At 43.2% G+C, this 22,132-nt stretch overlaps 2 protein-coding genes across 6 annotated transcripts in view; both read left to right on the forward strand.

The window, feature by feature from the left end:
• The first annotated feature begins 230 nt into the window (after positions 1-230).
• SAMD13 (sterile alpha motif domain containing 13) lies at positions 231-14,113 on the forward strand. Of its 3 annotated transcripts, XM_027898384.1 has the most exons (5): positions 231-544; positions 810-899; positions 4,131-4,215; positions 8,305-8,416; positions 13,633-14,113. In XM_027898384.1, exons 2-5 carry the CDS (start codon positions 878-880, stop codon positions 13,774-13,776), a joined length of 363 nt encoding a protein of 120 aa, XP_027754185.1. In that variant the 5' UTR covers positions 231-544; positions 810-877; the 3' UTR covers positions 13,777-14,113. The 3 variants fall into 3 exon arrangements, with proteins under 3 accessions (XP_027754185.1, XP_027754186.1, XP_027754187.1); XM_027898385.1 differs by lacking the exon at positions 231-544 and having other exon boundaries at positions 697-899; XM_027898386.1 differs by lacking the exons at positions 231-544; positions 810-899 and adding an exon at positions 2,761-2,843.
• Positions 8,310-22,132, forward strand: part of DNASE2B (deoxyribonuclease 2 beta) — a 32,377-nt gene continuing 18,554 nt past the window's right edge. The window contains exons 1-2 of one of the 3 annotated variants that reach the window (XM_027898382.1): positions 8,317-8,416; positions 13,998-14,054. The gene's annotated coding sequence lies outside the window, so the exon portion shown is untranslated. Of the gene's footprint in view, positions 8,417-13,997; positions 14,055-22,132 lie in introns of all 3 variants that reach the window. The other 2 variants (XM_027898381.1, XM_027898383.1) reach the window with 2 other exon arrangements.

Below are 22,132 nucleotides of genomic sequence, written 5' to 3' on the forward strand. Positions count from 1 at the left end.
GCGACTGAGGAGGGCGGCTGAGGAGGGCGGCTCGCTGAGGGGGGCGGCTGAGGGGGGCGGCTCGCTGAGGAGGGCGGCTGAGGGGGGCGGCTCGCTGAGGGGGGCGCCGTCCTGTGGAGGGCACCGGGCGGTCCTTGGTGGTGGCAAAGAAACACCTGCTTTATACAGGGATACGGCCCGTTCTGCTCTGCATAAGGCTACCTTGCGGAGGGGGGCTTCCCTCAGCGGGAAACCACGCAAGTCCTGCGTTGTGTTTAACCATGTTTTTACCCAGGCCGCTGGAATAAGGAAGGTTTAAAGGGCTTTATTTAGCTCTGGGGGAGCTGAAACTCAGTACCCGCTGCACAGCTAACGGGGTGCTACGCTCTCCTTTGCCTCATGTGTGGTGCATTTTGTCTTCATCTACTGTTTTCATTGTCAGGGACAAAAAAATGATAGGCCTTCTGTAGAAAGCTGCCCTTTCCAAGTACCCAGAAAACAGGGTCAGCTGGTGTCCAATACCTGCACTGAGCTCTGTGTGTTTCCCCCTGTGTGACAGCAGAAGGTGAGACACAGGTTACCAACCCTAGTCTCACTTTGTTCCCTTGCACAGTTTGGAAACGTGTTGTTTTGTTTTTTTTTCCAGAAGTAGGATGCAAATAGTCAAACAAAAGACTAATTCACTTTTCTGCTTTGTCTCCCTCCAGACATAATTTCATTAGAATTAAACTACCTTACCCCAATGAATGAAAACATAAGCCACAGATTATATTCCACAATGAATTTGTCCACAACCCATTTTATTAAAATTCCTCTCTTTGTTGTTCAAGGTCCTCAAGAAGGAATGCGTGTACTGTGTGAGCCTCACTTTATATACTCAGAGGATTAATTGAAGAACATGATGGAAGGAAGGGGAAAGTGTGAGTAAAATAACTCGTTTATATTTGTATCCTCAAATGTCAGTTCATTACCAAAGTTAGAAACCAGCTGATACAGAAAACTCATTATGGCCTCATTCAGAATGCTTATTTCTTGACAAAGAATAGCCTTGCTTGGCTTACTTGTCCAACAGAAATATGCCCTGTTTTACAGTATGCTTTGGGATGTGAACTAAAGAGGGTTTTCTTTAGGGTGCACTACATTTAATACTCTATTTATCTTGTTCATCTACATTTATTTAAATCCCAAAGGAGTGAGGACTGTCACTGCTCTCTGTTCTCAATACTTCTGTCCATGCTTGAGTGCCATTATTTGCAGTTTTTACAAGCTTTGGTTATTTATTTGACAGCATACAAGTCAGACAAAATGAAGTGGTCGGGGAAGTCATGTCTAGAGTCCTTTGCACAAAAGTCCAGTTTTCTGGTGATTTTAGTGCTTGTAACTGTGTCCGGTTAGCAGTTAGCTGACCTGGATCTCGCTGCAGCCAGGGCGCAGTAAGCCTTGTCTGGGAGCGAGACAGATGTACGGTGCCTGGGACAGCCCCATGTGCCTGCTCTGCTGGCCAGCAGGCTCTGTCTGTGCCGGCTGGGGCACTTGTGTCACAGAGCTCTGCAGAAATCTCTAGGTTCTGTATGAATCCACAGGTAATTTGTAATGTCCCCCTTGCCCCGCAGCAAACAAGAAGGTGTAATTTGAGTGATTTGACTCAGAAGGAAACTCTGCAAGTAAAGCATCCCACAAATTCGAAGTAACCCAGGCTGTTAGGGATAGTGAAAAAATAACAGCATCTGGCTGGGACACAGCCCTGGCTGCAAAAGCCCGTGTGTGGGGAAGGTGGGATGTGTTGGTTGGTATTCCTTGCTTTATTTCCCTGGCACTGACAGCATCTCGTCCACGAAGTGCATCTATGCCATTAGAAACCATCATGAGAAATTTTGAAGAATACATTAAAAAACAGCGTAATAAAAATAATTTTTAAAAAAGTGCTGTTGCCAGATAAACTTGAAAGCTTTTTGGGTGGGATTTTATTGCCAGTGGGCCAGACCGTGTCATTTGTAGGCACTTTGAGTTGTTCCTTTCTGTACAGCAAATCCCGTGGGTACGGTGTCCTTATGAAATGAAATCTGGAGCTTAGACCACTAACAAATGTAGATGTCCCCGGGAATCGGTGTCTCCATCCAGGCCAAGCCTGCTGTCCACGTGCGTGTTGACGAACTCATTCTAGAAGTGAATTTTATTATCTTTATCAATTTTCCCGAAATCTGGCTGCTCCTATTTCCCACCTTGCGTAAAATCTCTTCGGCTCGGTACTGCATCCTTCAGGTCCCGAACGGGGAGCTGAGAGCTGCTCCGCGTGTGCCGTCAGCAGGTCGGCCCCGCCGTGCCAGCACAGCGCTGCCCGGCGCTGCTCGCGGCTCCACGGAGGCATCGCTCCCTCCGGGGCCCGCTCCGCTCCGCTCCGCTCCGCTCGGCGCCCGGCCTGCCGGATCCCCCGACACCCGCCGAGCGCCGCAGGTGCGGCGCCTTTAAGACGGGGGCCCGGGTGGCGGGCGGGGCCCGGGGGGCGGGCGGGGCCCGGGGGGCGGGCGCGTCCCGGGGGGCGGGCGGGGCCCGGGGGGCGGGCGGGGCCCGGGGGGCGGGCGCGTCCCGGGGGGCGGGCGGGGCCCGGGGGGCGGGCGGGGCCCGGGGGGCGGGCGGGGCCCGGGGGGCGGGCGGGGCCCGGGGGGCGGGCGGGGCCCGGGGGGCGGGCGGGGCCCGGGGGGCGGGCGGGGCCCGGGTGGCGGGCGCGTCACGGGCCGGGCGGGGCCGCGCCCGCCGCCGCTCGGAGCCGCCGCGCAGCGCCCGCTGCCGCCGGGGGGGCGGGGGCCGCGGGCTCCGGCGCTCCGCAGCAGCCGGGGACCATGCGAGGGGTTAGTTGCTCGTAGGTAGGTGTTTCTGCCTTGCTTCCCCCGCCCCCAGCCAGAGCTGACGATGCGGTGCAGGCGAGCGGGCGCGGGGGTGCCCGTGAGGTGGTGCGCGGGTGTCACGGCCCCGGTGGGGCCGCGGGCAGGGCAGCCCCGGGGGCTCCGCGGGACGTGCCCGCCCCGAGCCCGGGGGCGCCGGGAGCTGCGCGGCCGCGGTGCGTGGGCGAGCGGCAGGTAGTGTGGGTGTCACCGGCAGTCACCTCAGGTGAACCGAGAAGTGATTCGGGGCAAGACTTGGAGCTGTTCGGTCAGCGCTGCAGGAAGCATCTTTTCGATTAGTTACTGTTTTCTTGGTGCTTTAATAAAGGATACCTTTTTTTTTAACAACAGTGTTAATTGCTCTTCTCTATTTTTGCAAAGTTTTAGCTGAAGAGCGTGATTTCCCTGTTATGTACTTCCCAGAGCTTGTGCCGTTTCGCTGGCATCCATTAATGCTGCACAGTGAGAACATCCTGAGTCCTTGGTCAGTTCTCTGGTGCTCTCTGAAACAGAAATGGCTTACTTGAGAACAGAAAGGAAAGGCTCGGGTCGTTTCTGCATGTTTTGTGGAGTGGTGGAAAAAGCTACGTGGTGAAAGTACTCCAGCACGCTGTGAGGAGGGAAATTAACTGCATTTTCTCTTGTGTCCTTCATGTGCTCCTTCCCTTTTTGGAGTTTGGTATACTATACTTATAAAAGAAGCTAGTGCAGGAAGGATGTATCGATAAGATACTGATGATAGATACCTCAGGAGTTTGGTGCTCAATTAGTAATTTTGCTTACCCGTTTTATGTTTGAGATGAGCAAAAATGACTGTGCTCATCTGTATCCCAGAGTCCCCATTCGTAAGGCCAGGCTATGATTTCCAAACCTCTCTAAGGATAAGATCGTGTGTCTGTCTGGACTCCTCACAGGCTGACTCGAGGCCTATTAAGCTGTCTTGATACGCAGCTATGTATTGTAGGTCAATCTCCATGTACATGAATATGTAATTTGATCAAAATTTTAACACTTTTAAAAAGGATCAAATTCCTTGATTTTCAGGCAATAAATATTTTTTGTGTTTGAAGCACGGGTCAACTTTTTTCTAGTTCATTAGCTCCTGTTGGCTTTGCCAAGCTTCTGAGAAAATCAGTCTTTGACAGCACTATTGCTCTCAGGTGGAAACATGCTTGTGTCCCTGTAGAATACTTGTTTCTGTTACGTTATGTTGCTCTTGTCATACTAGCAATAATTAAACACTGCTTTTTTTCCCTCCCTATTAATCAGTTGCTGAGGTAAAGGAAGCCTCTATCCTCCCCATGCTAATTGTTGACATGGAAAACAAGGAAAATGGCTCTCTGGATGTCAAAAAGTAAGTGAATTCATAGTGCTCCTTTCCTGTAAACCGCACATGGATTTTGAATGTAGTTTTCCTTTGACCTAATGTGATTGGCAACTGTGGGCGTCTCCATCTTTGTTCATTTCAAACCTTCTCTGTTCTAAACTATTTTTATTGTATTTCAACTTTGAAATAGAAGAGTCTAGGGCACTGAGTTACTTAGGAGAGATGTGCAGAAAGGCTGTATAGCAGTGGAGGGATGTAGAAGCTGGTAACTTGAGTTAAGGGTACACCTTCCTCCATTAATTTTTTTCCTCTCAACTAGAGAAACTGGTAGTACTGTAACCACCATTCTGCCTCTGCTCCCCTGCCTGCAGAGCCAGTGCCTAATGGAGAGAAGTGTCCTGTGTGGAAATCTGCATTCTGTCTCATTCAGAAGCACATATGCCCTGCTCTGCTGTCAGCCCACCTGTCTGGTGGCTGAGAAGTAGCAGCAGCATATCACTTCAGTGTCAGTTCTCTTCTGAAACAGCTATTTTAAGCTGTTTCTTGGAGAAGCCCTAAACTGCTGGGTTTTTACTTCAGACCTAGGGTGGGAATAAGACAGAGATACGGTGTGCACCACTCTACTGTTTTCTTTTGTCTGGTAAACTGCAGGTTAAGGGATAGGTGCTGCTTTGTAGGCATTTACTTATCCTTAAAGGTCAGAAACTCTTAGATTAGGACTAGCAATTTTGAATAAAGCCATGATCTGAGAAGTGAAGTTCTGTGTGGAAAAATCTGGCCTTGCTGTTTTATGGTTATAGAAGCCATGCTGAGATAGATGTACACATATGCATATATATTAAAAGAAAAAACAACCAAGCAAACAAACAACAAACCACAAAGAAAGGTACTAGAGTGAGTTCTTTGTCTGTCCTCTCGAACTGCAGCACTTCTGCGCAGCTGCAGCTCATTCTTCTCCTTCAGATCCCTTTACATAAGCCATCCAAGAAAACATGACAATGCTTAGGCTACCAGGCACTAGAGTAATATAAATAATAATAATAATAATAATGGTCACTTCAGGATGCTGATAAAACACCTGATTATGACACAGCATCAAAAGATCTGATGGCAGCCATTAAAATCAGCATCCTGCCCCTTCACTTGAGATGCTGGCTGTACCACACCAACATAAAGAGCATTTTCCTATTCAGTGACTATGAATAGATTATCGTATATGTCCCTCAGAAGCCACCTTCAGCTGACAGTCTGGCTTCTACAATGAGTACTCTGGTGGGAGGAGGGTGGCAGTCAGTGCAAGGACAGTTCACATTTAATCATTTTCCCTGAGGCTTCAGTGAAAAAGGCTCAAATACTGATTGCTGAAGTGGCTTTGTAGAATGGATGGGAAATGTAATTAAACTGATCAGGGCTGTGGTTTCTAGATGAATGTATATAGTATGTTTGTGTGCTTATCTACAAAGGAAGTATTTGACACTTTGTTGAAGTGGTTATAAATAGCTTGGATAAAATCTGTTTGTTCTCAGCTATGGCTTCTCAGACCTTGCTGCTTCTGCCACATGATGGCAATAAAGGCACAGGGACACTGGTGAAAAGCAGACAAGCCAAATCTTTATTCATTGCCAGTGCATCTAGTATCTCATGTCAAAGCCTAAAATGCCAGTCCTCTTGAATCCTTTTGCAGCACCCAGAATGTCAGGCATAAAGCAGTGTATGGCCAAGCTGTGGGTGTTATATATTCGCTTTCCTTGCTTAAAGAATAGAGCCATGGCAGCAGCAGGGCAAGGAGGAGACTAAAAAAGTTACAAGCCAAATGAGCATCTGTGTGGGTAGATGGGTTAAAATCCAGCCAGCCTCCAGCAGTCTGCCACATGCCTTCCAGTCCTCTGCAGCTGTAGCTGTGGAAATTGGCTCCACCTGAGGTCCAGCACGATGCTATTCCTTGAGGAAGGAACTTGCAATTATTTCCTGCAGTTAGTTAATGGCAGAGATAGAGCCCCTGAAGTTATTGCAGTTGGGCCTGAGATGAGGTTGGACCAAGCTGTTGTTCCCTAGCTACCAAAAATCCCAACACACATGGGCTGATAAAAAACTGTGGGAAGGAGGGTTTGGGACTGTATTTAACTTGAAATTAAAATGTTTGGAGAAGCAAGCAAATTATAGTTAGGACGTATTTTTACGGATTGGACCTTTTACTTGCTGTTTAGGAAGGATTAAGTTCTGTATCTCTTAGAGTTTTTTCTAATAATGAATTGTTGGGGTTTCGTTTGTCTATTTTTAAGTAAAGATGAGTCACTGGAAGTGATAGGTTATAACGTAGCGAAAATGCAAAGATTTAAATATAATTCTTCAAATGCTGCTTTTATAAATATGTGTAGATTTTATGTGGTACTTTTCCCATTTTACTCTAGGCTTCAGAATGTACACAACAGTGAAATTTTTTAAGAGAAAGGCATTTTTTGGCTTAAAAAAAAAAACAAAAAGAAAAAAAAATGCAGCTCTGATAAGACCAGATAGTCCCATTTTCAATTTTGCTGAGTGTTGCTTTCTGTGTAATCACAATTAGTGAAGCAATTCAAGAAGTAAGTCATTATGTGATGAGCAAAAGTAAGAAACTGGTCCTTTGCTTATTGCTCTAAGTGAAAGAAACTGCTTCTGGAAACCCTAGTGCAGCATAGGCTGTGGATGAGTCCCTACAGTCAGATTTTGTTACCAGATTGACTGGTACATTTCAAGAGTTAGGGGAGACACAAAAACCATTGTTTTCATGAGTCCTCCTTCCCAGGCCTCAGAAAGTTGTAGAAATTGGGATGTTGTAGAAACAGTGATAGGAGGCACTCTATGAGATTCTGTTTGGCTGGTTTGAAAAATGGTTGGCCCTTTATTGGCCCCCCTGTTATTTTGCTGAAAGACATCCAAGTCCAGGCAAGGCAGAGGTGGTGACAGCTGGAAAAGAAAAACTTGGAGGACAGAACAAAAATGGTGTCAGCAAAGCATAATCTGCATATCTTTCCCAGCCGGTGCTGTTGAAATCAAAGTCCTGTTGCTCAGCTTCAGACCTGAAATGGACAGGATTCTGACCTCTGTCCTGAGCTGTACATTTTCCATCTTTCTTCATTAGTGTTAGGATTAAGGATGCAGAACAACGAGAAGTGTTTGGCGTGAACTTCAGGACTCTCAGCTGGAGAAACATGTTAAAGAAGCTCTTTGATGTCTTGTTCTTCATCCTCGTAAATCCCAATAGGAAAGGCAATCAAGCTCACTGTGTGTCTTTTACCAAGAATTTTCAGATACACAAAGGTTATCTTTGTGATATGGTGATTCCAGTTTGAGGAAAAGAAAGGCAGAATAGGGATAGTAATATGAATGTTTGGTTGGTTTTGCTGCTGTGGAAAACAATTGCGTGAGGTTAATCACAGAAGGAATTAATTCTGATTGCACTGAACAGATGTTTTCTCAGATTCATAGTTATTTAAAAAGTCCATATATTTGTCTGAGTCCACAAACAGATTTGGGAGATTTTCTATATTAAGAATAAGTGCAATCATTTGGTGCCTCTTTTTTGTTTTGTTAGGTGTTTGTTTTGTTTTTGGGTGGGGGGGTGGTAGTGGTGATGTTTGTGTTTGTTTATTTGTTGTTGTTGTTATTTTTACAAGGTAAAGATGGTTACCAGTAATTTCTAGGCACCTTACAAGGAAGCACAGTCTCATCTGGGAAAAGAATAATGGACACACAATTCTTTAGGTACTTGGTAGCTGAAAACAAGCTGAGGGCTTGAAAGACAGGAATTTGGATCCTCAGTTATGGCAGTCTTCATTTTCCAACAACAAAGGCAGCACACTTGTAGGAAGATCCTGACTGATTACCTTTGGCTGATGTGAAGATTCATATAATTTTTTTCTTTTCTGAAGGGAGAGGTACCTCAGTTGTCCCCAGCATTAGGTCTTTGAAATGGAAAAGGAGTGACTGTTCTGTATCAGGGCAGAGGGAGTTGCGTCAAAGAATACTTTTCCTGAAGAAACAAGGAGGGAGGGGATGTATGTGGGGTGTACACAAGGAAGCAGCAGATGTTCTGCACGCATTTAGTGATTACTTGTCTGGATTTTCACTTTGCAGTCCAGTAGAGAACGGGAGACCTCCAGATCCTGCTGACTGGGCTGTTACCGATGTTGTGAATTATTTCAGAACAGCTGGATTTGAAGAACAAGCCAGTGCTTTTCAAGAACAGGTAAACCTGTTATCAAACGCCTTCTGATTGCCACAAGTTTCTCATGTTGCATGTTTTTGCCACAGGCCTGACTATATACTGTAAAATGGGAGTGAAAATCTCACATTAATGGGGGGATTTGAGTCTGTTATTGGATGGCAATCCATGGGACTGTGAACTTTGAGTAATAATATTTTTCTGCAAGCTGTGGCTAATGAGTTGGGGCTTGTTTAAAATAGTCATTAGAAAGGTGAGAAATCTAAGCAAATTTTCCATCTTGAACTCAGTTTCCCTGTACAACCCATTCAGTGTCACTGTCTTGAATAGTGAAGAGTACTTCCCTTCTTTCTTAGTGTATTGTGCAAGTACACTCATGAGTATTTATAAAACACAGGGCTCCTAAGAAACAGGTTGTTCCTGAAGGCCTAGGATGAAAAAGGGGCTGCTGTGTTACAGTGAACTTGGCAGTACAAGTGAACAGGGATAGGAAACTTGATTCAGTACAAGGGAAAGGATGAGTGGGTAGGGGAGCATTGCGTTCGTACGACCCTCTGAGAAAGAGGTTAGGTCTTTGTTTCTGGGCCTTGTAGCTGCTGATGCTGATGGATGACTTCCGGTAGATTTGACCAGCAAAGAGCTTAACAATCAGGTGGCCCCTTGTCATTCACCTGCCAGCAAACTGGTAAAGGGAGCGGAATAGGGAAGTCAGCTTGCTTGGCCTACAGCCCACCTGTTCCACAGGGGAGTAACTTACATCTCCAGATTGTCAGTTCAGCACCTTTCCTGATAAATCTGTAGGTTTAAGTGCAGCTACAAGGAAATTAGTCACCAACATTTGTCCTTACTTATCAAAAGAGATGGCTTGACCTTCCAAGGCAATGGGCTAGTGCAAGTTACTTGGCAGCTTTGCAGAGACACTGGGCATCTCATATGAAATAACATCATTGGTCAGGGTAATGTTGCTGGCCTTCAGCACCATGTCTGTTGGATCCCATCTGATTGTAACTGATGAATATAATGAATTATCTTTTGTATATTTGTTCTTGGCGTTGAAAAGCCTGCTATTGGGTGATTCTCTGGCAAGTTGCAGACGAAGGTTCCTTCTGCAGCTGCTACTCATTTTTCAGAATTTGAAGATGGGTAAACAGACCAAAAAAGAAAATGTTTAAGTGTGTCCATTCCTTAATACCAGCATCCATATCTCCTCAACAGCCCTGGAAATGTGGCTTAAAAACCCACATGGACAAAGTAGTTGTGGCCTCTGGGAGTTTTTTTATCTTGTACTGACAAATACTTCTGACTTTCATCAAATATCTTAACCTCTCTGCACCTCAGCTGGCTCGTCAATAATACTGCAGTAATTACTACTGATCTTTCATCAGCAGGGTGAGGCTAACTCACGAGTTTTGGCAAAGCAATTTGCAACAGCCTTATGGAAAACAGCGTGGAAGTAGAGTGTAAAGGTTTTGCTAGTATTCTGCAGTGAGGGCAAGTGGTTTCAGTAGGGTAACTGAGGACTCTGCTAGGATAGGCATGTGCAGAAATGTGGCTGTGATTCCACTGCCAATGTCACTTTATGCTAAAGCCTTGAAGAGAGAGGCGGACAGCTGCCACCAGGATGTGGCCAGGAGCTGTGGCATGGACAGTCACTGCAGAAATCACTGCCACTTCTTTGCCCCTCCTTTCCATTAGCAGCACAAGGAGCAGCAAGTACCTGTTTGTGCATGCTCTACCAGCCTGTTCCCTGTCTGGATCAGAAACAGGTCCATAAACAATCCTATCCCTAAACTCTTACCAGTGGTGGTGTTCAGTTTCTTCTACACTATTTATTAGCCACTGACTGTAACTCTGTCTTCTTATGGTATCTGTTGTCAGGATCTTCCAGGTATGGCAGTGCAGACAGGTTCACTGTGATTCCCAGCCATCCTCTGTCTATGGAGCACCAGTCATGCAGCTGAAGTTTTGGCCATCTGTGTTTTCCTCTGCCATTTGCAGTTTGTGTGGGCCCCTAGAAACCAGATCTGCTACTGCCCTGAATATGTACTGGAAAAGGAATGAGGTTGTAAGTGGTAAAGGAAAGTATTCAGTGTCACCTACAACACTGGAAAATTGTTTTCCACTGAACTGCTTTGGTAGGGGTAGCACAATGGTTTCCTTACAGAACACCCATAGCCTAGAATGTAATCTGTTAGTACGTTCAGCTTTTACACAACAGTAGCAGAGTCCACACTTTCTTTTGATGAATCTGAATACATCTGGACTTGCCTAAAACAAGTGACTCGAAAAATTTTTAAGACCTGAATTTGTCTTAAAATATTTTAAGGACAATGAGAAGACATTTTAAGGGCTGTGGAATGTTTTATTGAAACTGTATTAAGAAGTGATGATTGTATGATTATTATACCTTATTCCTTCTTGGAGTTTCACTAATGTCAGCAAATCAAAAGTGCTCACTGATGAAAACAGATTCAACTCAAAGATATTGCCCAATAATAAAAAACCATAACATAAGCAAGCAAATCAGGCGAGCCAAGAAGTTTGGTACAGAGGATACCTAAAGAGGGGGGAATACCAGGTGCAGGGTGAGGGTGTGAACACCTTCAAAGAAATGCTGCCTGCCAGCATGTGGCTGAGCTTTCTCTAGGAGGCCTGGGAGCACAGGGGGCTGTAGCTCACTCCAAGACTGAAACTGTTTGCAAAGTCTCAAGATATGCAAGTGCTGTGACCTTTGTTATTGCCCATGTGGCTTCTTAACCATTAGTGCTGTGATAGCCACATTAGCCCAGTGCTCGTTTCCTGGCCTCGCTGCAGCCCATACCAGAAGGGAATCTGGGGTGTGATACCAGCTTGTGTCCACTGCTGCTTTCCAGCAGAGCCAAGGCATGGAGGAGCACGTGGACGTGCTGGATGCCATGCTTTCATGTTGCCTGTGCTGTAAAACCTTGCAGTTCTCAGAAAGGGCAGAAGGAGTGGTGGGAGGACTTGAAGCTTAACCAGTCCTCTGGTTATTTGCTGAAGACAATATTCAACTGCTGTTGAGGTCATTCAGGCACAGTGGGAAATTACTGTTAGCTCTAATTGTGCAGAGGTGTCTCTCTGCAGGTAACAAAAAAAAAGGCATACTGAAAACTAGCACTGAAGTTGCATCCCCCCCAAAAAATACAGAAAATAGAGAAGTAGTAGAGAAGAAATCAGAGAAGTCACCAAAGCATACAAAATCTTACCTGGTGCCAAAAAATGGAGTAACTGTGATGATCCTGCATATTTATGTAGAAACTTAAAGGAAGTGGAAGAGGTAAAACAGTACACACAAAGATAGAAAATGCTTGAACTCTGAATACATAATCACTCATTTCTACCCAGATGTTAAAGAATCAGTTTTCTATTCAATGAAAGCCTTAGTAGTTACCAGCACTTCTAGAAATCACAGGAAACCCTATGGAAGAAGAAGGGGAAGGAATAGATGCTTTTTTTCCTATTCTTGGAGTTTCTCCTGTTCCAGGTACTCGATTTACTTCACTGGGATCCTACCAAGCTGGAGGCTGTTCCTCCTCCATAGCTTCGTTGAACAGCAGCAGAAAAGCAACTTCAGATCGGTCATAGCAATGAGCAAAATACTCACTGGTGTCAAAATTCCCACAGAAAGAATTGTGACGAATGGAAAAGAGAGGATAGAAACTGGTTTTAACCATTAACATTCTCAACAGTAATTGGAAAGAGACCTGCTATAATTGGGTAAAAAGTTATTGGAAACTTTTTTTTTCTTTTAGACATACTGTTACTTTGTGCTCCTCTGAGGGATTAACAGTCATATATATCCTGAGGATATTCTAAAGAAATTCCACTTTCAGTTGATCTTTGACTATATTGTGGTTTGTCCATGTATTTTGTATTTATAAACTTTATCAAATTGTAAGAGAGATCAGTCTGGACAAATTCATGCTGAACTGTAACATAAGTCTTACTCTTTTCATGTTGCCTTGCAATCAAGAATAGGATCTCTAACATTTCCAAGACAACAGTTAATATTCCTAAGGAACATGCTGCAGTTTGATAAATTGATGTGTGATGTTTATAATACTTATAAGAATATAAGTATTGGCAGTATATTAGAGGACAACAACGATATGCCAGCATTTGAATTCATTGTTGGCTATTGATAACAAATTCAGCAGTTAATAGTGGGGGTTTTCTTAATTAGAAGTGAAAAAAGAATGCATCAGCAGAGTGAAGTCCTATGCAGGAGAATGCCAGATAGGGCTGTATACTTCTTTGGGCTGTGATGCCCTGTGAAGGTCTGGCTGTGTTAGGAGACACCAATCAATGCATGTCTGTGTAGCTGCAGCTCCTGTTTCCCGAGTAGTGCAGTGTCACTGAGCTGTAGGAATGTGTAACGAAAAGGATGGTCCCATGTCTAAAATGGAGGAGGGAGTTGAGAGATGTGGATTCTTTCTTTTCCATTTTGACCTTTGAAAAGTCATTTAGAGATAGTTTTCAAACATGTGACAAGGTTTTGAGATGGAAAAAAGTCCCAAAGCCTACAAGATTGCTAACCTAAACACGTCAGAAGGTCAAGGTCTGAGAGAAAAAAATCCCACCATATCTGGGATTTACAAATGATATTTAAGCAGGAAAGTGTAAGGGTTGTTAAGACCTCAGCTGGCAAGTTGCCACTTTTCTTCTCCTTGCTTGTAAGTGGCGGAAGAGAAGTTCCCTCAGAGTGTCAAGCTCCCGTTAGGCCCTTCTAAAATTTCTGACTACAAGAGTCTTCTCCTTGTTTTCCCCCACAAGATGCATGGGAAGGTTGGCCTTTTAAAGAAGGCACCTGAAGTTATTAGCAGATACTGATGAGTCTAAACTTGCATATTGCTGTCAGTAGTAATTCTGAAATGCACTTCATAAGCTGCCTTCTTAAGGGTATCCTTCCCTTAATGGCTGATAATTATGCAATCTGCACTTGTACCTTTTAATTTGAAAGAGGTTTACAAGGAAGGAATTTTGAAATTAGGCTCATTTGAATTTTTTGCTTGACTAAATAGTATTTATACCTTAGTCAGCACAGGTGAGCACTTGAAAAGCAGACAGCAGAATTTAGCAGCTCTAAACATGGTTTCAGAAAAAGAAAGGCTGCTATTTCTTTTCTCACTGATCCTCTGTAGTAGTCTTTTGTTGCATGACTATTCTCATCTGTTAGATTTGTACATTTGTCTTTATCAACTCTTTAATTCTTCTTATAGGAAATTGATGGCAAATCATTACTGTTGATGACAAGAAATGATGTACTGACTGGACTTTCATTAAAACTGGGGCCTGCGCTGAAAATCTATGAATATCACGTAAAACCTCTGCAGACACAACATCTAAAGAACAACTTATTGTAGTAAATTGTCTCATTGGGGTCATGTTGTACCTCAAAGGAAAAATAAGCAATTTGGTTTCATGTGATGGAACTTTGTAAAGAGGGAATATATCTATTAAGAGTTTAAACCAAATTACAATATATATCCTATTGGATAGAGTTGGCAATATACTATATACTGAGTCTGAACTGAGAGAGGTTGTGTGTATTTTTTACATAGTACATAATGATTTTCTCTTTTAGGAAGTGTCAGTGAGCATGTTGAGATAGCTACATCACTGTATCCAGAACAAAAGGGAGGTATGTCATTCTCATTTTTGAGCCAGACAAGTTCTTGATTTCATTAATTGAAATACAAACAACAACAACACCAAAACAAAACAAAAAAACCCACCCAAAACACAAAAAAACCCACCAAAACCAACACCCCCCCCCCAAAAAAAAACCAACCACAAAACCAACCCCAAATAAAGTTTTCATGCATCTTTAGGAGAGAGAAACTAGTTAAAGTAGGTTTTGATTTACACTGAAGACCTATTATTATTACTACTCTTAATTTTAGGATGGGACTGACACTTGCCAAGTCACCCTTTTTTGCAGAGGGTCCTATTTTGACCTTATTAAGGTTTTCTTGTGGTATGCTGCAATGTTTAAAGCTGTACATACAACTAACATAACTCCTTCGATAGCGGAAGGTGTTGCTAACAGGTGAAACTGGGTTGTGTATTTTTTGCTGTTCTTTAAATTTTCAACTTGTTTTCACCTGTTTTTAATAGTAGTCCAGTGTAAAATATAGTTGGGTTTTGAAGGTTTGTGTTCCTTTGCAAACAACAACAAAAAAAGCTTAATTTTATTCCTTTTTTAATTTATGATTGTTTTCTAACATGCAGAAATTTGTAAAAAGTAAAATTCTGCACATTTTTAATACTGTCTGTCTTTGGTGTTGTATTGATTGGGGTTTTTTTAATGCTTTACTTAACAGTTTGAATACTTGTTTTAAGAACTGAAAGAAGCTGTCTCATCACCATATATCTCTGTTAAAAGAGAGTCTTGTTCAATCTGTTTGTACCAGTTCCCTATTTGATAGGTTGCTTGCTATATCCCAATAAAACATTGCTTATGTTTGGATTCAGTTTACTTTACAGATCTTATACTTTCTCTCTTTCTTGGTTGTGGTATATTGGAGCTCCTGTTTTTCTCCGTTTTCCTATTAAAAAGGTACCAAAATCTATTTAATATTTTATGTTCTTGTGATTACTTTTAACATCAGCTACCATGATATTTAAAGATTTAATTATTTTTGCTTTTTCTTATCTGGTGTTACATACTGCTGAAGGAGAAGCCCTGGTCACAGTTCACCGGTAGCACCTGGGCTTCCCTTATCCCTGTCAGAGAAGCAGAGCTGCTGTGCTAGCCCTGGTGCACAGGGTGATTTGATTTACCCCACAGCATCTGGGAGACAGCCCAGGGGTGGTGCTAAGCCCTGTCTGGGCTCACCATCATCTCTGGCCCAGAGAGCGTTGTGGTAACCCCCGAAACTGGAATGTGGGGATGTATCGGTGAGGCTTAGCCAAGGAACCAGGGAGTAGGAAACAAGCATAAGAGTGTGGTGCAAGTGGAAATAGTGTGGGAGGAAATGGTGAGGGGGTGACGCTGAGAAAGGAGAAGAGTGCTGCTTTCTGCCAAGGGGGGAGAGGATTCAGGGAGAGGAAAGAAGAGCTCCTGTAGTCCCCTGCTTAGGTGGTGGCCCTGTCTTCACTCTGACTTGGCCAAGGGCGAGGTGGATGTTCATGCTACAGTGCTGAGAGAGTTGCTTATGGTTTCTGGTGTTGACATTTGAGAAGGGATAAAGCCATTAACATAACTATGCCATAGGTAAAGCTCATGGTATATGCTATAATGCATAAAGTATATACAGCAGCATGCTTTCTTGTATACTTTCAACCCTTTACATTGTACAGCATAATTATTTGGAATCTGAGATAATAAGATGGAGATGTATTGACCATTCTTTTTCTGTCCCTTGTTACTTCAGGTATTGGTCTCTTAGCAGCAGGTTTGTAAGTCACCGTCTGAATTCTGCTTATGATTTTGTTTATAATTGGTAGTGTCCAGAGGTACCTACTGGGAGTGAGGATCTTCTGCAAGACTAGATTCAAATGGAGATCATCATTGCTACCTTGGGAAGTTTTGAGGTATAGTCTGTATCAGGCTAATTGTGGGCTGTAATTGAAAAATTATATATAAAACTCCTAAATATTTTAATATAGAATTAGGTCTGTTTATGAAAAGGATTATGAAAAGCTGCATGTAGCAGTCTGCACATGCCTACCAGACTTGTATTTGTAGAATTGTTTTTGGATGAGAATACTTAGTGCTGTGTTACTGAAGGATTCATTGAATATTCTCTTCTTCTCAATTTGCATGTTTGGTGTGGGATCGACATACTTTGTGGATCTATGGATGACATAGAATTAAAAGTAAAACATATTTATTCTATGAGGGAGTAAAAATCTCTTCTGTGCAGACGTGAGAGTGCATTTGATGATTACTGAGCACAGTTTTTCCTTTTAATATGTTTTAATGAGCAAATGAATTGCATTCAGAAACATCCAGATGGTATTCCCCTTTTCCTCAGCACCACTGAGTCACACAAATAAAGGCGTAACAGAAAGCTTGCTGCGAGTGCCAGAGGGAATTTACAGGATGTTGCTGAAAACTGTGACAATTTTTTTACTATCCTTGATCTTTATTGTAGTTTCCTACAGTTCTCTGAGCTTTCTAATGCTGCTGTTCCCTTTGTGCAGGTGACCGTTCTGGTCTTACATTCTTCTTGCTGTTTCTGGGAGAACAAAAAAGAATCTTTTTAAAAGAGACTGGAGGGTTTGAAAGAGGAAGTCAAAACCAGATTATTTTTAGCTACCATTCCTCTCGCAGAAAACACAGCTGCTGTTGAGATGAGGAAGCAACTGATAGGCATTACTTGGATACCATGTCAGTACTGCAGCTCTGAGTCGCAGAGCTATGCAGGAATCCAATTTATAACGTGCCCTTAAATGTGCCAGCAGCTGGGAGAGTCCCTCTTCCTTAAAAGCCCTCTCTGTGCTTTGGGTGATGGTTAAGCTGCCCGGTAGGACTGCTCAGCTGATACTGAGCGTGACAATGGTCTTTGCTTTCACCCCGAACCACAATTCAGAGAGTGCCCTCCTCCTGGAGGCAGCTTTAAGGAGCAAAGCAGCAGTGAGCTGCCCTGCTCTGCTGCGGGTCAGCACAAAAACGGAGCCATGCTGCAGCCAAGGGCCTCCTCTCCCCTGTTCTTCCTCTTGCCTGTTGCATAATACGAGCACTGCATGTCTATTGCAGTCTCTCATGCACTTTACTAAATTATCTGAAAGCATTACAGTATGCTTTCTCTGATATGATGGTTGTGAAATATATACTGGTATTGTTCATTAGCTCTGGTCACCCTCCTCTCGAGCTGTAAATACACAATGCATGGCATATTCTCTTCGCACCCAAACATAGTGCCGAGTGCCACACGTAAGAGCACACAAAGACAACAGTCAGCAAAGTATGGGGTCTGTGGCTGTGCTTGTCCACCCAGATCACTTCCTCAACCCAGAGAAAATTGTTCTGACTACATGCTGCTGTCTCCCATCCCTGCATGTTATATTGCTCCTAGTTTGTTCTCATGTGCTGCACTTTATCAATTTGTAGAAAATTCTTTGCTTCTATAATTATAGGACAAGATTTAGCAGCTGTAATGAAGGGAGTAGCCACCTGTGGATCACTCCTGGTTAAAAATGGCCCAGGCAAAAGGTCTCATTAGGCCCTCACTTTCAGTGATTACTTGCTAAATAACCTTTCCGTCTTTTCAATGCTTTTTCCTACATGTTCATATTCTACCCGATCCTTTCTCTCTTCCTTCTTTTAAAAATCAGCATTTAATTGATGTGTTATCTTCAACACTCTTACTTTCTACTGTCACATTTAAGTTAGAATCACAGTTAATTTAAAATCAGAGGGTCATACTTTCTGTGAGTCTGGGATAAGCTACAAAATGATTTCTCATTTTTAATGGTAGTGTTGTCTAAAATTTGAAAGCTGAGTTCGAGTAGGACCAGAAAAACATTACCTCACTTTGCCTCTATTCTGGTTCTTTGCTTCCAAGTCAGAACAGTAGTGCCTTCCCTTCCAGGAATGGCTTTTGGCCCAAAAGTCATGTGGGGAATTAAAGGACTGTAACTGTGCATGTGAACAGCCAATGATGGATTGGCTCAGTCAGCAGTGGGATAGAGAAGGGTCTGCTCTAAACTTTCCTTCAGGGACAATTTACATAGGCAGTGGGGTGGCTTCTGCTTCATCTAGTGAGATGACTTGGGGCTTGGGGATGTCAGCCAAGAGAGCTTATCCATATCCCATTCCATCCCACCCAAGGTCTCCATACACCTTCACCTCTGTGTTGCTCAGTTTTGACAGGAGCTTCCCTAGAGGAGGTGCAGAGGACACTGGCTGTCATTAGCCCATTGGCAGCCTGCAAGGGCAGCCTCCATTGGGAGAATGGGCAGACTGATTTAATAAATAGCTTTCTTTCCTGTCGGGAAAGTCTGTCTTCTTTTTAATACGATAATGTGACAAGGTCATTAAATTATTTTTTGCTTAGCCTCTATAATTAGGGAATTGATTTAGTGATGTTACTTGGATCCCAGATGTATATGCAACTCTCAGAACAACATTGGTTAGTAGCTACTGTAAATTTGGGGAATACAGCTGTAACCTCAAATACCTGGAGAACCCTAAGGGTTGAACAGCCTTGAAGACTGTAAGTGGTCCTTGGTCTCCCATGTGGGAGTTTCATTGCTGCTGGAGGCTGCTGGTGAGTACTGGAGACAACTGTTCTATTTGTGTGCTGCACTTGTGAGCATATTTGTTAAAGGAGCAGTCAGCTGTTAGAACTGCTGTATCATCAGCTGATCTGCTGATAAGGCAACAGCAATGTGTTGGCAGTGGCAGGCTTGCGCTCATCTCAGGATGTTCTCTTCCCCTTTTTGGATGATTGCTGTAATCCAGCTGCCCCTCTAAACACCCTGCAGTACTTGCTATGTTGAGGATGCCTCTGATTTTGCAGCAGCTAGTATCAAAAAAGGGAGGGAATGCCCACCATTTGCACCAGTCTCTGTTGCAAGAGTAACGTGGCTTTGTCTTGTCCTGGTGGATGGCATCAGGTGGAAGGAAGTAGAAAATAAGGTACTTGTAGCTGAGTTTGTTCCCAAGCTGGTGGTGAAACCAGGTCTAGCAACCCTGTTTCGCAAGGATACTCTGAACTCCCTCCTCCCTTCGGTACAAATACCACGTGCTGGTTTGCCTGGGCTTTTCTGCCTGGGAATATGTGTGTCTTAAAGATTTGAAAACCTTGGAGGAGTACAATACTATTAAAAGTTGAACTGTTGTCTTTTTCAGGCAGCTGTCAACGTTAATGAGGGAATTTATGCCTAATGGCACCCTTGGGAAGTGGCAGAAGCCCCCGCAGTACTCAGGCTCTCTTGTTTTGGTTGTTATATTTTCCTCTGCACCAAAGGTTTCTCTACTCCCTTATTTACTTGAGTCCCTCCAGTATTGTTTGGGTTGGATTTTTGGTTTAGTAAGAACTAATCCCAGCTCCTGTTTTTTATTATTTGATTGCCATTGATCAGGCCTATATCAGCTGATCTAGTAAGTGTCATTTATGCATGTATTTTATGTGGGAGTGGGGGGGTGTGTGCAAGCACTCAGGTACGTGTGTGTCTTTCTCACTCTACCAGGAATGGTAAGGTTCAATCTCTGAATACGAAAACAGTTTATATTATAGCTGAGATGTGAGTTGACATTTTTGATCTTATAACTGGAGACATTTAATAGGTTTCCTTTCTAGATACAGCTGTGCATTTCCCAAGAGGAGGATGGTTGGCTGTCGTTTGTGTACAGGTAGTGGAATTCTAAATTTGGAAGTATTTATATTGAGAGTTCTAGCCAGAAACAGGTTTTTGGTCACTTTAACTAGCTCAGTTCAACTTTGAATCAGATTTATGTACTCCTGATAAAAGCAAGATTAAATTTTAAAAAGAAAAAAACAGCTTTAAAGAAGGAAAGAAAAAGTAGCTGGAATAGTTAATAAAAACTGTCAGGTTTAAATGTATGTTGGAAAGCAGGTAGCCTGAATATAGAGAGAATATTACACTCAGGGAAGACAGAGCACTTGTCCTGACCCTGACAATGACATTTGCACTCTGTTTTAGATACTGGCTGATGAGTTTACCTGGTGCATTTTATCTGTGTGACATTGGTTGTGCACAGAGCAGGATCAGCAGCTGAGAAGAGCTATGGTTGAACTGTCAGAATTGACCAGAAACAGGATGTGGAAGAATTGGATGCTAAAATGATAACATGCTTGTGCACATGAAATACCCTGTTTCTTGGTAGGAGGTTTCAGACCCTATAAACTACTGGGATGTAGCCCAAGACCAGTAAGGTTCATGTTATCGGCAAGAAGTTGTATTTTAAACAGCAGTTTTACAATCTGCTAGCTGCTGCTCATTTGCATCAAGTGTGATTTCATCAGCAAAGCATTGCAGCTGCTTCTGAGTAAAACACAGTAATCAACTTGCCTAGCTCCTCAGGACAGGAACTGAGAAAAAAAATCTGTCTCAATGAAATGAATGCAAGTCCGTTGTGGAGACTGAATCTAATGAAGCCTGTGGGAATTTGGTCAAATTTCAGGCCCAGGTAAGTCTGGCTGAGTCCCATTTTCAAGAATGATTTATGCCACTGTTATCTGAATCTAATTGCCATATGGAAAATTTGGGCTGCTTCCGATTGCCTGAGTACTTTCTTTAGAAGCTATCTGCCCACGTAAGTGACTCAGGCTTGCAGTGCTGGATGGAGCTGCGCCGAGATGCTTTTAAGGACTTTCTGATGTCTGCATGTCTGTGGAGGTTTCTGCAAACCACACTGAATGGGTGTACGTGTGGGCTTGTTGCCACAGGAGAGTCTCACTAAACAACTGGTTGCTGTTTTGTGTCCTCGTTCTGCCATGAAGGTTAGTCCACCACTATCTTACAGGCCCACAAATGAAGCACAAAGAGTAATGAAGGAAGCCTGCTGCCTAGTGCAATAAATTTCTTATAAGGTAGAAAGGAAGTAGGTTGTGCAGATCTGCTTTGTTTTGAAAAGAGGTAAATGTGGAAATGTTCAGTAAGGTTCTTTTTCATCTATTGTTCCATCTATTGGTAGTGAACTGTCATTTGGAACAATATTGGTTTCTTTTTGAAGTAAAATTGGTTGAACTATATTACTTAACAATGATTACAGTAGTATATGGTAAAGAGTCAAAAGCTAGTTTGTTTTTTTGATGTTGCTTTTTATTTGCCCATAAAAGATACATTAATAAATTACAAGCACCTAGAAATGGCAGAAGTAGCAAGACATAAGCCCACAAGTGCAATACAACACAATCTAACAAGGTAAGCAAGAATGTCCCGAGCAAAAGCTAGGAGTGTTGTAAATAAAGCTTTCAGAATTGGTTAGTGATCGGAGAACATCATATCTGGGACAGTTTCACTCTGTGGTGTCACTTATCCTGTTGTTTTCCAGGAGATACCTCAGGCTTGTGAACAGTGTCTTCCCTTTGCATCTGTTACATCCTGCTCACCCAGGCAAGTTTCTATCTTGCAAAGTACCTCAAAACGTCACACAGTGCAGGACATCTCTCTCACATTTGGTGCCTGTGAACTTGATAATTGTACCCGGAGGAGGGCTGCAGGTCTGCCAAACTCCGGAGGCACAAAGGCAACTGAATTGCAGTTTTTAGAAGTTACTTTGGGCACTTCTCATTGGACTTGTACATTGTCACGTGGAGCCTGTGAAAGTGGTGCTCGGAGAAAGTGGGAGCAGTGGTTAGATGCTGTTAGAAGCTGAGCAAGGTTCCTGTTGCCCAATGTGGTAGCCCAGTTTGCAAGATGAGAATTGTTGACTGTATAGTTTTATCTCTATGTTCAAAGCCATCACCTGGGGTAATAAAGTAACATATGCATTGTCTGCCTGGCTGGCTTTCTACCTACCCCTCCCCAAAATAGTAGGGTTACTCCTGCTTGCTCAGAAGTCATGATAAGATTATTAGACTAAGGAAAATTATTTAATTAAGCCTACAGAGCTAGCCCAAACCCTCAAACACCTCAGCAATTAATATAAAAGTAGTTATGTAGTAACTTTATGATCTGATGAGTAGCAGTTGCAGTCATGCGGTCAGAATACATGCAGAGAAAGTAGTTAACAGCTCTTAAATATTCACACCACAGAGGAGATATGAGAGAGACTTTTTTTTTTTCTGTTTTTCATTTCCT

This window comes from Empidonax traillii, unplaced genomic scaffold (genome assembly GCF_003031625.1).
Source record: "Empidonax traillii isolate 1590-97213 ecotype Southwest subspecies unplaced genomic scaffold, ASM303162v1 scaffold594:size396842, whole genome shotgun sequence".
NCBI lineage: Eukaryota > Metazoa > Chordata > Aves > Passeriformes > Tyrannidae > Empidonax > Empidonax traillii.